At 36.0% G+C, this 15,485-nt stretch overlaps 2 protein-coding genes across 12 annotated transcripts in view; one reads left to right on the top strand and one right to left on the bottom strand.

Moving 5' to 3' along the window:
• C3H4orf33 (chromosome 3 C4orf33 homolog) overlaps nucleotides 1-922 on the bottom strand; it is a 134,052-nt gene extending 133,130 nt beyond the window's left edge. For 4 of the 8 annotated variants that reach the window (XR_011501914.1, XR_011501915.1, XR_006525625.2 and 1 more), the window contains exon 1: nucleotides 785-919. The gene's annotated coding sequence lies outside the window, so the exon portion shown is untranslated. Of the gene's footprint in view, nucleotides 1-784 lie in introns of all 8 variants that reach the window. The other 4 variants (XM_044767238.2, XM_044767240.2, XM_070504750.1 and 1 more) reach the window with 3 other exon arrangements.
• Nucleotides 923-972: 50 nt separating this feature from the next.
• Nucleotides 973-15,485, top strand: part of SCLT1 (sodium channel and clathrin linker 1) — a 145,619-nt gene continuing 131,106 nt past the window's right edge. For 3 of the 4 annotated variants that reach the window (XR_011501913.1, XM_014839182.3, XM_070504747.1), the window contains exons 1-2: nucleotides 973-1,559; nucleotides 10,984-11,051. Coding sequence is in view for 3 of the 4 variants with exons in the window: in XM_014839182.3 (XP_014694668.3) it covers nucleotides 1,526-1,559; nucleotides 10,984-11,051 (102 nt within the window). In the remaining variant the exon portion in view is untranslated. The remainder of the gene's footprint in view (nucleotides 1,560-10,983; nucleotides 11,052-15,485) is intronic. The other variant, XM_070504748.1, reaches the window with a different exon arrangement.

Here is a 15,485-nt window from a genome sequence, read left to right as displayed (position 1 = left end):
AGTGAGTATGGAGAAAGCCCATAACAGGATTTTAAACACCTAACTGGATGGAGTTGGGACACATTTTAAAAATTTCTTAATACATTCTGCTAATATTACTGCATTTATATAACATTATGGGTAGAGGATAACAAAACAAACGTAAAGAGAAAGCCAAATCGAGTTACATCTATGGCATGTCTGTTTAGTGAAACTCCTTCAATCCATAAAAATACATAATCCATTACAAAAAACTAAAACTAGTGGCTAGCTTCAAGTTAACATTTTTATTGCTAGCACTGAAATTTCCTCCAATGTTAACTGTTCTTAAAAAATGGTAAAAGTTTAAATCCAGATAAAATCAATTCTCTAAAATGGGAATTGTAATCCCTCCACAAATGTAAAGTTTTGCCCAATTTTTTCTTGCAAAAAAAAGTAACTTTAGTTTTTCTTCTTTTTGAGGAAGCAAAATAACTGCAGAATTTGCAGGATCTTTGCAGTACTTCTAACTATATGCCTTATTGCCACACAGTTAAATATTTAAACAACAGCTGTCGCCTTTCTCGAAAGACCCCGGAGGGGCAGGACAGTACTGAGCTTTCGGAGATTACCAAGTCCACACTCAGAAATCCTCCAGGACAGCCTTGGTGGCGGACTCCGAAGACGCCAGTCTGGGTTCCGCCCCCAGCCACACAAACCTACATTCTTTTCACGTAACCCCTTTGGCCAGCGGGGTCTCTCAGTCCACAAATGCTGTGCATCAAACATACTGGGGGCATTTAAAAATATGTATTTAATGCCCTACCTAGGTTTACATTTTTGAAGTTTTCTTTAAAAAAACAGAAAAGACGCTGGGCCCCACAACCTAAAAACACAGGCCGGTCAGCTTGCCCGCCGCCGCTCGGCTGCCTCAGCCCACTGTCATCCAGGCTCTCACAGCTCCGCCCATCGCTTGACAGACAGCCAATAGCGCGCGAAGACTCTAGGAAACGCGATGGCGTAAGCGCTGACGCCCGCGTGAGGACGCAGGCGGCGTTACCGTCTCCAAGGAGCGGTCCGGGGCACCGGTTTCAAAGTCGCAGGGCGGGCCGAGTGGACTTCCGCTGCTGGCCCCGGGCTTCCCCGCTGTCCTGGAGTTGCCCCCCGCTCCGCGAAGGACGCCGCCAGCAGGCTGCCCGCCGGCTTCCTCTGTGCTTTCCTAAGTGGCCCGACACGACCCCGAGTGGCCCGCGGGACGCCTCTATCCACTCGCGTCCGCGTCCCACCCGACTGAGATTCGGGTGATCGTGGGACAGAATTCACTTGGCAGATCCCCAGCAACCCTGAAATCTGAAGTCTCTTGCCTGAGCGAAGGACTCGGCTGGGACTCCGGAGAAGGAGGCGCGGCGGAGCTGTTGACGCGGCGTGGGTGGGATGCTGATTACACCGCTCGAGTGCCTGTCAACCTCCAGAGCGTTGCCTTAGTTTTGTTTTCGCGCACAGCGAGCTCTGTGTCTTTTTGAGGATAGTAAAGGTGGTAAAAGCTCCAAACTAAAATTGTATCGAAATGGCCACAGAAATCGACTTTCTGAGAGATCAAAGTAAGCTCCTTAATTCTTTATTGAGAATTCTTATATGTGATGTTTGATGTCATCGTTGATCAACTGATATTTTTTGAATGCCTGTTGGTTGCGTGGAAATTTGTAAAAACTTAAAGAAGTTAGCTGCAGAAGAAGCTTGGTGCTATATATGAGGATGTTTATATACTTAAGCAGAACCGTTTGGTAAATACTTGGAGGTTCCTTAAGCGTGTTGCATGGGACTCTGCTAGACACTAAATGTGTTTGTTATGCTCGTCGCGTGCTCTGGAGAAATTAGAGGACTAATGGCCGAGAAGAGTTTCCAAGTCTGCAGTTAGAACACAGCTCTGGCCATTTGTTCGAAAGATGTTTATTGAGCTCCTCTTGTTTCTGTTATGTGCCTGGCGCTCAACAAGCATAGCTGTTACCAAGATGGTGAGGACAGTTCTACCGTCCTAGAATTTAATTTGAGGAAGGAAATATTTAAACTCCGTAATTCACTAAAGTGGCAGCAACTGCTAACTCTTTTGCCTCGATTTCCTCATATGGTTTTTGGAGTGATTAAACGAGTATTGAAATATATAAAGGATTTAGAATAGTAGTTGACACATAGTGCTAAACGAATATTAACTATTACAAGGTTATTGTTAACTATGGTCAAGAAAGGCGCCATTTAAGCTGAAACTTGGAGTACTAATTTGAATTTACTAGATAAAGAATTGTGTAGGCATCCCAAAGAGAACAGTATTTCTGTTGAGGGGATTAGGAATATGCTTCGTTGAAGACTTGCAGCAAGGTTGGCTTGAATGGAATGTGGCTTATTTATGTAGGCAAACAGCAGGTGTTGCTGAAAGGGAAGAATGGGGCTAGATGATGAGGGACCTTGTCTGCTATGTGTTAAGGAGTTTGCACAGTCGGGCAGATTATCAGAACTACTGAAAGGAATTCAGTTGAGTGACATGATCAAATTGTGGTTTGGCAAGTCCATTACGGCTGTTATGAGGAACATGCCTTATAGCAGAGTGCAGTTAGGTGACTATTATCATCCTGGTAAAAAGTGAACTAAGGTAGGCGCAGTGAGATTGCAGATTAGAGGATCTGAAAGAAAGGTAAAGGGCAACTCGGTGTTTGGCTTGAGCAACAGGGACGTTGGGTAAAAAGTCGTGATTTCCATTCTGGAAGCATTATAGACCAGTGGTTAAGAACTCAGCCTCTGGATTCAGTCTGTCTGGGTTCGTATCCTAGCCCTGTCTCATTCCAGGTCTTTGCCCTTGGGCAAGTTACTTAGCTTCTTTGTGCCTCAGTTTTCTCATTTGTAAAATGGGTATAATAGCACAATAACCCTCATGGAGTTGTTGTGAGGATTAAATGAGATGCTGCAAATAAAGCAGTTAGCATGGTGTCTAGAACATATTAAGTGCACACTATATATTATGTAAAAATCATTAATAACACTAAACTTGAACATTATTTCTCAGTTTTGAAGTAGGAATATCCTCCACCCCATAAGGAGGACTACCTAGCCATGGTCTGAGTGGTGTGGGACAAGAATTGGGTGATAAGGAGTTTGATTGGGGTGGGGAAATTACCTGAGGCAGTCAGAAATATGAGTTTTAGAGGAATAAGCCAACCAGAATTCTTAGATAAAATCGAAGTCCAAATACCAGAGAAAACAGTAGAAACATAGTAAATTATTTCTTGAAAAATGAGTGGTCGTTAACCAGAAGTTAAGTGGAGTGGGAGAAGGGAATCTCAGACAGAGGGAGCAGAAGTAGCAAAGGCTCAGAGGCTTCAAATAACAGTGCTTATTCTGAATATTGGACATGGAATAGTAGGGTTTGCGTGAAGAGATGTGAATGAGTATTGGATGTCTATGACCCTCCCCTTTTTTCCTTTAACTGGATCTAGCCTGCCAGTAATAGCTGGTGGGTTACCCCATTAGGTGAACCACCTAAACAACAGCTCAGGTAGATATAGATGGCTTGACCTTCTCTGACATACCTTTGACCTTCTCTGCTTTGACTTCCATTGATCTTGATTGTCTCTTTTCATTTGTTCCATTTGGATTGGTAGCCCAGCTCCAGACAATTTGATTTGGTGTTTCTCAACTGGCCACTCCTCTGATAAAGCATCAGCTTTTCACACCATAACCACAGGCACTTCCACACACAAACAGACTTCTGGTAAACTTCTGGCATATTTGCAGTATGCCATTCTTCCACCACCGTCTGAGAAGGCAAATCTTGTAGTCATTAGGGACCTGTTCAAGGACGGACTTGGATAATTAAGCTAAGGAATGAAGAATTCATTCTTGTAATGAGGGTTCTGGGTGGTAAGGATGGACTAAATTTTTCTTTTCATTTTCTTAACAGTGTCTTTCATAGAGCAGAAGTTTTTAAATTTGATGAAGTTCAATTTATCAATTTGTTCTTTTATGGATGTTTCATGTCCAAGAAATCTTTGTTTAACCCAAGGCCGCAAAGATTTTATTCTAGAAGTTTTGTAGTTTTAGGTTTTACGTTTAGATCTATGATCCATTTTGAGTTATATTTTGTATAACGTGCAAGATAAGGGTCAAAATTTACTTTTTTGCATACGGATGCCCAACTGAAGAGACTGTCCTTTCTCCATGGAATTACCTTTGCACCTTTGTTAAAAATCAGTTGTCAGATTTCTGTAGGTCCATTTCTGGACTCTGTTCTGTTCCATTGATCTGTTTGTCTATCTAAACACCAGTATCCCCATGTCTTGATTATTGCAGCTTTATAGAAAGTCTTAAAATCAGATAGTGTTAGCCTTTCAAATTTGTTCTTTTTCACAGTTATTTTGGCTATCCTAGGTCCTTTGCACTTCCATATGAATTTTTGAATCAGCCTGTCAATTTCATCAAAAAAAGTTACTGAGATTTTGATAGGCGTTGCATTGAATCTATTGATCAATTTGTGTAGAATTCATATATTAGGGATAATCTTCTGACCAATGAAAAGGCCTCTCTCTCCATTGATATATCTCTTCTTTCATTTCTCTTGGCAATATTTTGTATTTTTTAGTATATAGATTTTACACATCTTTTGTCAGATTTATCCTTATGGATTGCTGTGTGTTAGTAAATAGTATTATTCTTTTACTCTCAATTTCCGATGTATCATTGCTAGTATATAGAAATTCAATTTTTTTGCATATTGTACCCTGCACTCTTTCTAAATTCACTTATTAATTCTAGTAGGTTTTTTTTGTGGAGTCCATTAGATTTCTACATAGATGATCTTTTCATCTGTAAATAAAGGCAGTTTCACTTCTTCTTTTCCAATTTGGATGCCTTTCATTTCATTTTCTTGCCTTATTGCCCTGGCTAGAACTTCCAGTACAGTGTTGAACAAAAGTGTTTGGGGTGGACAGCCTTGTCTTGTTCCTGATTTTAAGGAGAAAGCATCTGTCTTTCAGAATTAAGTATGATACTAGCTGTAGGTTTTTCATACATGTTCTCAATAGGTCAGGAATATCCCTTTCTATTCCTAGTTTTCTGAGAGTTTTTATCAAAATGGACATTGGATTTTTTTTTTCAAATGCTTTTTCTGCATTTATTGAGGTGACCAGATGTTTTTTCATTTTTAGTTTGTTAATAGGGTTATTTATTTTGATTAATTTTCAAATGTTAAACCTGCCTTATCTTTTTGGGATAAACTCCTGTTGGTCATGTATTATCCTTTTTATGTATTGTCGGATTTGGTTTTCTAAAGGCTTAGCATTTTATATTCATGGGGCCTTTTTTTCTCCCTTCTAATGTCTTTGTCTGGTATTAGGTAATGCTGGCTTCATAGAATTACTTGGAAAATATTTTGTTTTCTTCCATTTTCTGGAAGAATTTGTATACAATTGGTGTTATTTCTTCCTTAAATGTTGGGTAGAATTTACCAGTAAACCCAATTGGACCTAGCATTTTCTTTCTGGAAAGATTTTAAACTACAAATTCAATTTCTTTAATAGATAAAGAGCTACTCAGTACTCTGTTGTGTACTTGTGAGAGACCCTCCACAGCTCTCATATATCCAGAGTTCTCTCTCTGTACAGTTTTTTCTCTCGTGCTTTGTTGTACCAATTGTAGTTCCCTTGTTCTCTACTGACTCTCAGCTCTGTCTCCTTAGCTTAGAGAGTCTGCTAATCTCTGCCTGCTTTTTCCGTCTTTGTGCTATGGCCTGAAAAGTCCCTCAAGTCATTTAGCTGGTACCATCATAGGACTTACCTAATTTGTTTTGCGTCTCTCATCATCATCTGGTGTCTGGTGTCTTGCAAACCGTTATTTCATTTATTTATTTGTTTTTTGGTTTACCTGGCAGGAAGGAGTGGTCCTTGTTACTTCATCTTGGACATAAGCAGTCCTTTTCATGTTGCCCTACTTTTGAAATCTTAAACACAAGTATCCTTCTCCCACTGTAACTGTTCTTTGACTTCATCAAGACCTTTATTCTTTGAACTCATGTTTTTCCATTTTGTAACTCCTTCCCAGCTTGTTTTTACTGCTTACACAAGCTATAACCATTGCCCATGAGTTCAACTGCTGTCTTGTCAGTAATCATAATGTGATTATGCCCCTGTTCTTCTGTAGCACATGCCCAGTAATACCTCATCCCTAGATCAGTTGTTTAGTTTGCCTTTATAGTTCTCATACCCAGCTGTTCAATAACCATAAATAAAAGCTCAGCCCTCTGATAAATACCACCACAACCTGATAACTAAAAATCAAGCTGGGATTTGAACCCAGGCAGTCTAGTTTCAATGTCTGCATTCTTAACTACTGCCCAACAAAGACACTTGCAAGAAAAAAAATTATAGGCCTGTTTCACTTATGCGCGTAGAAACTAAAATCCTAAATAAAATGTTAATAAATCACATCCAGCAATGAGCGTGTGTGTGTAGATATACACATACAATTGTCTTCATTTTAGGTTCATCCCAGCAATGGAAAGATAGTTAGCACTAGAAAATTGTTGAGTATATAAAAGAAGACCTAGATTGCTTGAGAAATATATCAAATTTGTGGGCTAGAACACTCAATGTAGTAAATATGTCAATTCTCCCACAAATTAATGGGTAGATTCAATGCAGTCCTAGACTTAGTTTTGACTACATGGTTCTAAAATCTATGTGGAAGAGCTAAGAATAGCAAAGAGAATTTTAAAGAACATCAAGGTGGGAAATTTCATTTTATCAGCTTTTAAGTCTTCTTATAAATATCCAATTATTATGTCAATATTATGTTGACAGATTGATAAATGCATAGATCAGTGAGATAAATTAGCAGAGAAGGAGATACGTATATACACAAACACTTGTTATCTGAAAGAACAAGCAATACAGATCAGTGGGAAAAGGATCAACTATCCAGCAAATGATGCTGGGATACTTGGCTATCCACATAGGAAAGAAAAAATAATAAAGATACTTTTTTCACACCATAGAGAAAAATTATCTCCAGGTTGATTGAAGGAATAAATTCTCTTTAAACTTTAAGAAAAAAATTTAAAAAGGTGTCTTTATGATCTTAGGATAGGGGAAGATTTCTTCAACAGACACAAACATTATTTTTTCTTTTTTTTCTTTTTGAGGAAGATTAGCCCTGAGCTAACTGCTGCCAATCCTCCTCTTTTTTTGCTGAGGAAGACTGGCCCTGAGCTAACATCCCTGCCCATCTTCCTCTACTTTATATGTATATATACCTACCACAACATGGCTTGCCAAGCAGTGCCATGTCCGCACCTGGGATCCAAACCAGTGAACCCAGGGCTGCAGAAAAGCAGAACGTGCGCACTTAACCACTGCGCTACCAGGCCGGCCCTAGACACAAACATTTTTGGCTTGAAGAAAAGATAAATGAATAAACTACATTGGAAATAAAAACTTGGGTGTCACAAAAGTCATCATCAATAAATGACTAGCCCAGCTACAGAAGGGGAATATGTGTTTACAATAAATCTAACTAAGAGTTGGTTAGCATCCAGAAGGTAGAAAGATCTCTCACAAACAAAAATGCATTGACACTAATAGAAAAATAGTTAAAGAATATGACCAGCCCATTCACAAAAAATAAAACCTGAAGAACTACTATAAAATATGAAAAGATGTCAATCTCATCAGTATTCCAGAAAATGCAAATTAAACAACAGTGAGATAAGTACTTGTTGAATGTATAAAGGAAATAGTAGATTTAAGTTATGTTAAAATTTTCTCCAGATTAAAGTCAATCTTGCAAAGAGTGAATGTGTTTCCCTCCTCATAAATCCACTGTTGACCTATTTTAATCACTGAGAACTCAGATTAGTGTTTTTCCTTGTTTGGAAACCCTATCAGTAGAAAAAGGAAGTAGTTTGTATTGGAATTATTGTACCCATGGCCATAACTCCAGCCTGCTTTTGAGACTGATAGGGAAGAAGAGTAATAGGCAGAAGCCAGATCCTATGGTGGTGGTAAAATTTTAGTACTATATGTGAAATAAGTATCTTAAAATTTCTGAGGGGAACAGTAAAAAATTGTGGATAATTCTTTTTAAACTCAATAAAAAGTTAAAAACCATTTACATCATTAATACTCCGTAATTCTTTCTTTATCGGAATCGTATGTATCTGTCATATTTCTCCGCTAAGTTATGTGTGCTTTCAAGGAAGAAACTACTATCTGAAGTTCCCAACATAGAATGTATACACTGTACATTATATAGATTTTTAAAATTTATACGTATATATAGTTAATATGTATTCCGTATATATGTATATTTGCATTTGTATAACATAATTCCTAAGAATTATTTGTATGTTTAATTTTAACGTTTCACTAATTTACACTCTCACCAGCAGTGTATGGGAGTTTTCTTTATTCTACATTGTCACCAACATGTTTTTTAATTTTAGCTCTTTATTTTATTGTTATTTTAATTTGTATTTTCCTCATGCCTAATGAGGTTGAGCAGCTTTCCTATGTTTACTGGCCACCTGGGTAACCTTTTTGTGAAGTTCCCATTCTTCATACCCTTTTGCTATAGGATTGTCTGCCTTTTAATTCATAGGAGTTTTTTATGTATTCCAGAGACAAGCTGTTACTTATATGGGTCTGAAGTCTTGTCTCCATGATTGTGGCTTGCATTTTTACTCTCTTAACATTTTTGTTTTTGTTTTTCTATGAACAGAAGTTCTTAATTTTAATGTGGTCTGGTTTATCAGTTTTTTTTTTTATGGTTCGTGCTTTTTGTGTTTTGATTAAAAAATCTTTCCCTACCCTAAGGTTATAAAGATGTTCTCTTTGTTCTTGTCTAGAATTTATTATGTTGGCATTCACAGTTATATCTTCATTTCACCTAAAATTGATTTTTATGGATAATGTTTTATTCCTTTCTATGAGGATATCCGGTTGACCCAGAACCACTTAGAAAAAGATCATCCTTTCCCCCTCACTGCTCTGGAGTGCCTCTTTGATCATAATTCAATTGCCTGTATATACATGAGTATATTTCTCTTCTACTGGTCAGTGTTATTTATTCTTAGATGACTATCACACTATCTTAATGCTCTAACTTTATAATAAATCTTGATATTTGGTACAGCAAGTCCTTCCCTCTTTTCTTCGTTTGCAAAAATGTCTTCGCTATTTTCATTGCATTTCCACCTATATTTTAGAATCAACTTTTAAACTTCTGCAATATCCTCTTTGGAGTATTAATTGGGATTGCATTGAATCCATAGATCAATTCGGAGAGAATTGACATCTTTACAATACGCCTGTAAACCATCAGTATCTCTCTCCATTATTTAATCTTTAATTTCTCTCCTGAATGTTTCATAGTTTTCTATGCAATAATCTTGTACATCTTTTGTTAGATTTATTCCTAGACATTGATATTTTTGATGGTATTGTAAATAATAGCTTTTATTGTTTTCTAACTTTATGTTGCCTATATATAGAAATATAGTTAATTTTTGTACATTGACCTCGTATCTAACAATCTTGCTAAAATTAATTATTGAGTCTAAGAATTTATCTGTATGTTCTTTTGGATTTACCACATACACACTAATAACTCTGGATAATGACAGTTTTTCTTCTTTTTCAATCTTTATACCTTTTATTTCTTTTACTTGCTTTATTGTGTTAACTTGGACCTCCAGTAGAGTATGAATAAATGTCAGGAGAATTTATCCTTGTGTCATTCCCAATTTCCAAGGGAAAGTTTTCAACATTTTCATCCTTAAGTGCATTTGTGTAGGAGAATCCTTTATCATATGAAGGAAGTTCCCTTCTATTCCTACATTCCTAATGCTTTATCATGAATGTATCTTGAATTTCATCAGATGCTTTTTCTATCATTTTTGAGATAATTGTATTTGTAGATCCTCTTTTTTGTGTGTTTATTTTCTGTTTCTTTGAGTTGGGAGGGTTATCTTTTTTCTTTCCTTCACTTGACTCTCTTTGGGTTTAATTTGCTGTTCTTTTTCTAACTTTTTGGAATCGACTGTAGTTCATTGACTTCTGCCTTTTTCTCTAGCATGTGCCATTAAAGCTATACATTTCTCTTTGAGCAAGTTTCCAGGTATTACATTTTCACTATCATTCAGTTCAGAATACTTTCAAATTTGTTTTGTAATTCCTCCTGAGACCCATGGGTTATTTAAAAGTAATTTCTTAACTTCATAATGTATGGAGATTTTCCCTTTACTTTTTGATTCTTGATTCTAGCTTAATTGTGCTATTGTCAGGTAACATGCTCTCTTTGGCTTCAGTAGTTTGAAACTTTTTGAGACTTGCTGTATTACCAACAAATTATCAGTTTTAAATGTTCCATGTGATCTTGACAGAATGACCTTTGTACATTTGTTGGGTTCTGTGTTCTGTTCTGTATGTCTATTCTTGATCTGAATAAAAATATCACCTTGTACTCACTGAGAGCTCTTGGCCTCGTTCTGAACCTTTTTTTCCATTGTCTCATGCCCACTACTGTTTAATTTGGATTCTTTGTCCTGCAACTTCTCCTCAGTATGGAGGTTTGTCCTGGAAGAGAATTTCAGAAGATTTTAACAATTCTAAAGGGTTTAGTTATGGCTTGTCTTTGCAACTCTTTTCACTTCTAGTAGCAGGAATAAAAAAAAATGTAGAGAATATTTTTTGAATTCTGTTAACCTGAAGAGCAAGCCAGGAGAGTAAGAATTAAAATTTATGAAATCAGAAAAATTAGTTCTTTGCAGCATTCTTTTGCCCATTGGCAGATTGGTTGGCTTAGGTGTGTAGAAGGGCCTGTTCTTAAATTCCACAATGGTGTATTGAAATTGATGATTCATTTTATTTTGAGAAGCGAAGACTAGCAATTTTGCATTGAATATATCAAATAACTACTTTATTTCTAGTTTTTTTAATATTGAACGTTACCCAATGAACAAGAAATTGGTTTTTCTCGTTTCAGATCAAAGACTAAATGAAGTTCTTAGGCGCTATCAAATGGAAAATTTTTCCAAATATTCATCCATCCAGGTATGTAAATTAATTAACGTCTAACAAACTAGGCTCAAATTTGGTTGTAAATGTATCTACATAAATGTGAATGCAAAATAAATTCTATTTAGGATTATTCTCATGTGGAGTTACCTACAACGGCTTTGAAATTTTGCTTACAACCTTGATTCTTGTAAAGAAGAAAGCTTGTTTTTGCTTAATGAATGTAAATTCCTTGACCATAGAAGTTGCCTTTTTTTTAAGAGTTGGAGCTTACATATTATGTATGGTGTTAAAATGTGTAAGTTCTAAAATGAGAATTCATTGAAGTTTTGAAACATCCTAAAATTGTGTCTCAAGATATGTTCAGTAGTAAGCTTTAACTCTCTGAATTCTCATAAATTATGACAGAGTGTAAACTAACTCAAAACAGTAAATAATATATGGCATTGTTGTTGATATTTCTTTCCTTGGGTCTCTGTTTTTACTTAAATACTATGTTTAAAAATTTTTTTGACCAGTAGGGTATACTTATTGGTGCACTCTGAGTTACAGAATATTAAAGTAGCTCCTAGATTAGTGATAGCTCTCTACTGAATCAATAAGGAAGTCTTTTGCTTTTGACATGAATGAATCTTGTAATTAAAACTGAAATTGTTTTTAAGATATTAAAGAAGAAGTTGTTTTTAAGGTACTGAAAAAGGAATAGTTTATTTGGATGACTTGAATATACTTACATTATAGATACTTCCTTTAATGTATACTCAACATTTCACCTGCTACTCTCTGTTTTTATTTCCAAAGACCAGACTCAGAGTCCAAAGTGTCTTGAAACTACCCATCCACTATTCACCATGTTAGTCATGATATTATTTTTTTGTGTGTTACTTTGTTATTCATGCTTAACTAAGAACTGTTATCATATAGGTGATAGAGAATCTTTCATAATGCAGCAGCCTGTAAGTTTTGCTCAGATTCTTAGATTCTTTTGCTTCTGCTCAGTGTCTTATAGAATATGCCTGAAAAGAGGATTCAAACAAAAGATTGATTTTAATGCCCAAGAAGACCTCTAGGCATGGTATTGCATCATATTTAATGACACTATGACTGACTTGATTATGGAAGATGGTTTTACCAGATAAAGCAATGACTCTAGACAGCCTTTTAGATGCACCTGCCTCGTGCATTGTGATTGTAATTAATTAAAGCCTGATGATAACATACTAAGTAGGGACAAATCTCTTTGGTGAAATTATAGCTCCTTTAATTCTCTGAAGGTACATTGATCTTCTCTTACATGTACTATTCTTGTAGTCATACCATCAAATATTGATTCTTATCCCCTATTTTTAGTGGTAGTGTATTGTTGATTGCCTAAGATTCCTCTGCAGTCCACCATCTCTTAAGAACATGTTTCTGTCTCTCAAGACTCCAGTCCTCAGGGGTCTTGCCTTTCACTGCATGGTTTGTAGTAGTGAGAGGGGAGGTGATATGTGAGCATGAGAGGCAGATTATCTGCTTTCTAACAGTAAGGTCCATGTCTTTGGCTATATGTAGTGCATCCTCTGTGTGTTCTGCATCCCGGAAACATTATTCTGGTTTCTGAAAAAATGTTCAGGAGGAATTTTTTTCTGTTTTGAGTAAAGGAAGACAGAAGTAGGAGGAAACCATTATCAACTATCAGTTATCAAATAAACAATTATCAATGGGTATGTGGGACCCAGGAGCACTGGCTCAGATCTCTTGTTACTGTAACTTTAGTCATTGCTACTTAACAGTAGAAATTCTTCATAAATTTATGTTTGCCCTTTTTGTTCAGTTGTGTTTTCCATGCCTAGAACAATTCTTGTTAGTAGATGCTCAATAAATATTTGTTGAATGAGTGAAACAACTATATGCTTCCTCTCCTTCTCTCCTACCTACTTATCTTCCATCATTGTTGAGCTCTGTGTGCCAAATACAGTGAAGGTGAAGATGTAAAAAGTCATGATAAGCTTGGGAAATACAAATAGTTCATGCTTTTTAGTTCTGTTTTTCAAGACAAAATCCCAATGAAATGCCCTCCTCCTTCCTCACACTAGATACCACAGAATTGCCAGGACTTGTGTTAAATGGGCATACTTCTTTATGAAAACTTTTTCTAATATTAGAAAAACAAAGCTGCAGGAATTTGATATTTATTTCTTATATTTTAAGTTGGAACTTCACACATGATTTTCTATAGAAACTATGTTATAAGTGATAGTTAAAATTCTTTAGTGCTGTTACTACATGATGATCATTTAGGCTTCTTTTGGATCAAAGTAAGTTTTGTGAATTTCCTTAAGATTTTTTGTATAGTACTGTTTCTTAGGGAAATACATAATACCTTTAAAATAACTAATGATACATAAATTCTGTGAATTTAAACTGAAAATTGAAGTCGTCCAATGTGTTGAATAGCTTGTGTATTTAATATATTTCGTTCATGATACTTTGATGATAAATTCATATTTTAAAAACTCTTTTCCCTTTATGATTGTATGTAACCTTCTAAAGGTATTTTAAATAACAACTAGTGTCTTGAATGATCAATTCAGGGTTGTTGTGAACTTTAGTTGTCTGTCTTTGATTATTTTTTGTTTTCTTTGTAAATAAAAAGTATTTCAAGTGGCATTGCTCTCTGAGAGTATAGTAATGGGCTCTGGATGACAAATATTAAAAGATAATATTCAAGAAGGTAAGTGGAAAATTTCCCTCTTTTCCCAATTCTTTCCTCCTTCTTTTTTTTCGTTTTTTAAATACGTGCCTTTTCTCACACACAGGCTAATTAAATCCTCTTTGTAATCTATGCCACAGCAGTACATGTGTGTCCTGAGCTGTAGAATTAGTGTTTCGGTTCTCTTTGTGCTTGCTGGAGTGTAGAATATTGTTAAAAATAAGTGTGTTTTCCCTGAAAGCTCACTAAACATATCTTCCTCTTCTAACTTGGGACTTCTCTTTCTATTCGTTACCCTTTGAACTCAAAATTAAAGTTAAAAAAAAATTGAGAGAGTCTGCTTGGAAGGAAAGGAAACGCATAAACTGGAAAGAAGCAGCAGCAAAGAATAAATGTAAAAGCCTAGTGCCAGGGAGGTATGGGTTGGTTCTGGAGGGGAAAGACAGTCAGTGCAAATGTATTCATTGACTCAGCAAACACTGATTTATTAATTCAACAAATCTTGAGTGCATGCCTGTGCTAGGTAAGTTCTGGGGACACTGCTATGAATAAGGTAGACAAAGGATCCTCCTTCAGTGGAAGAATTAATTAAGGAATGAAAATTGCAATATTCTATGAAAAAAATAAACAGGGTGTTGAGAGAGAGAATAACGTGTATATAGTGTGGTGAGGGGGAGGTGGCTGAGATCTATTTTCGGTAGAAAGGTCAGAGAAGGCCTATCAAGGCAGTAGCATTTAAACTGTCACTGAAAGTGAAGAATGAGCCGCAGAATGGACCAAAAAGAAGCCCTGAGGCAGGAAGAATTTGGCATGTCTTGTACAATGAATAGGAGCTGGTCCCAACTGTAATCAAATAATAGTTACTTGAAAATTACATTGAAAGGAACAGTAGGGCTACTTTTGTTGATCATGACTTAAAAAATATAATACTCAATAGATAAAATTTAACGAACTACCTGTACTGTTCGAGTTGAGTCAAAGTACTAACTTTCTAAACCATCACCGTCCAATAGAATTTCCTATGATGATGGAAATGTTGTATAATTCTATACTGTCCCATACAGTAGCCACTAGTCACAAGGGGCTTTTGAGCATTTGGAATTAGGCTAGTACAACTGACAGATCTTTATTTAATTTGACTTTAAATAAATGAAATTTAAATTTAAATAGACACGTGGCTTATGGCTATTGTATTAGACAGTGCAGTTCTAAACTCTCCATCTGATGAATTACTTCAGTAAAACCTTAGAGTTAATTTTGCATCATCCCATGATGGTGTTAGAAAATCGATGATGTAGCACTTTAGCAAGAGTCTGACTCTAAGAGTTTAGCAATTTCTTATGCTGTACATCAACCTTTATTCATAAATAATGAAAAATCAATCTCATGATATGAGTGATAGGCTTAAGGGATTTGCTGCAATCCTCTAAAATGTGTAAGAACATCTTTACAAAATTCTAGTCAGCCTTTACTTTATTTTCTTCCAGAGGATGAAGGAAAGGATGATATTTACATATTTGATAGCCTGTGATACTGATTAAAGTCAGGGGCACAAAATTAAACATTAAGAGTTGTAATTAGAATATTTAGTGTGTAGTTTTGTTAGAGGCAGAAAAGTGTCCAGAAAGTTTGTCTACCCAACTACAGTCCAGTGTTAGTGACATTCTTTCCGTGATGTACCATCACCATCATCTCAGGAAGTCATCTTGGGATCAAAATAAATAGAAATTAATTGTACAGTATCTATTATTCAAGATTCTGTAAATGTTCCTTTT

Source organism: Equus asinus, chromosome 3 (assembly GCF_041296235.1).
Source record: "Equus asinus isolate D_3611 breed Donkey chromosome 3, EquAss-T2T_v2, whole genome shotgun sequence".
NCBI classification, from domain to species: domain Eukaryota; kingdom Metazoa; phylum Chordata; class Mammalia; order Perissodactyla; family Equidae; genus Equus; species Equus asinus.
This window is presented reverse-complemented; position numbering and strand designations above follow the sequence as displayed.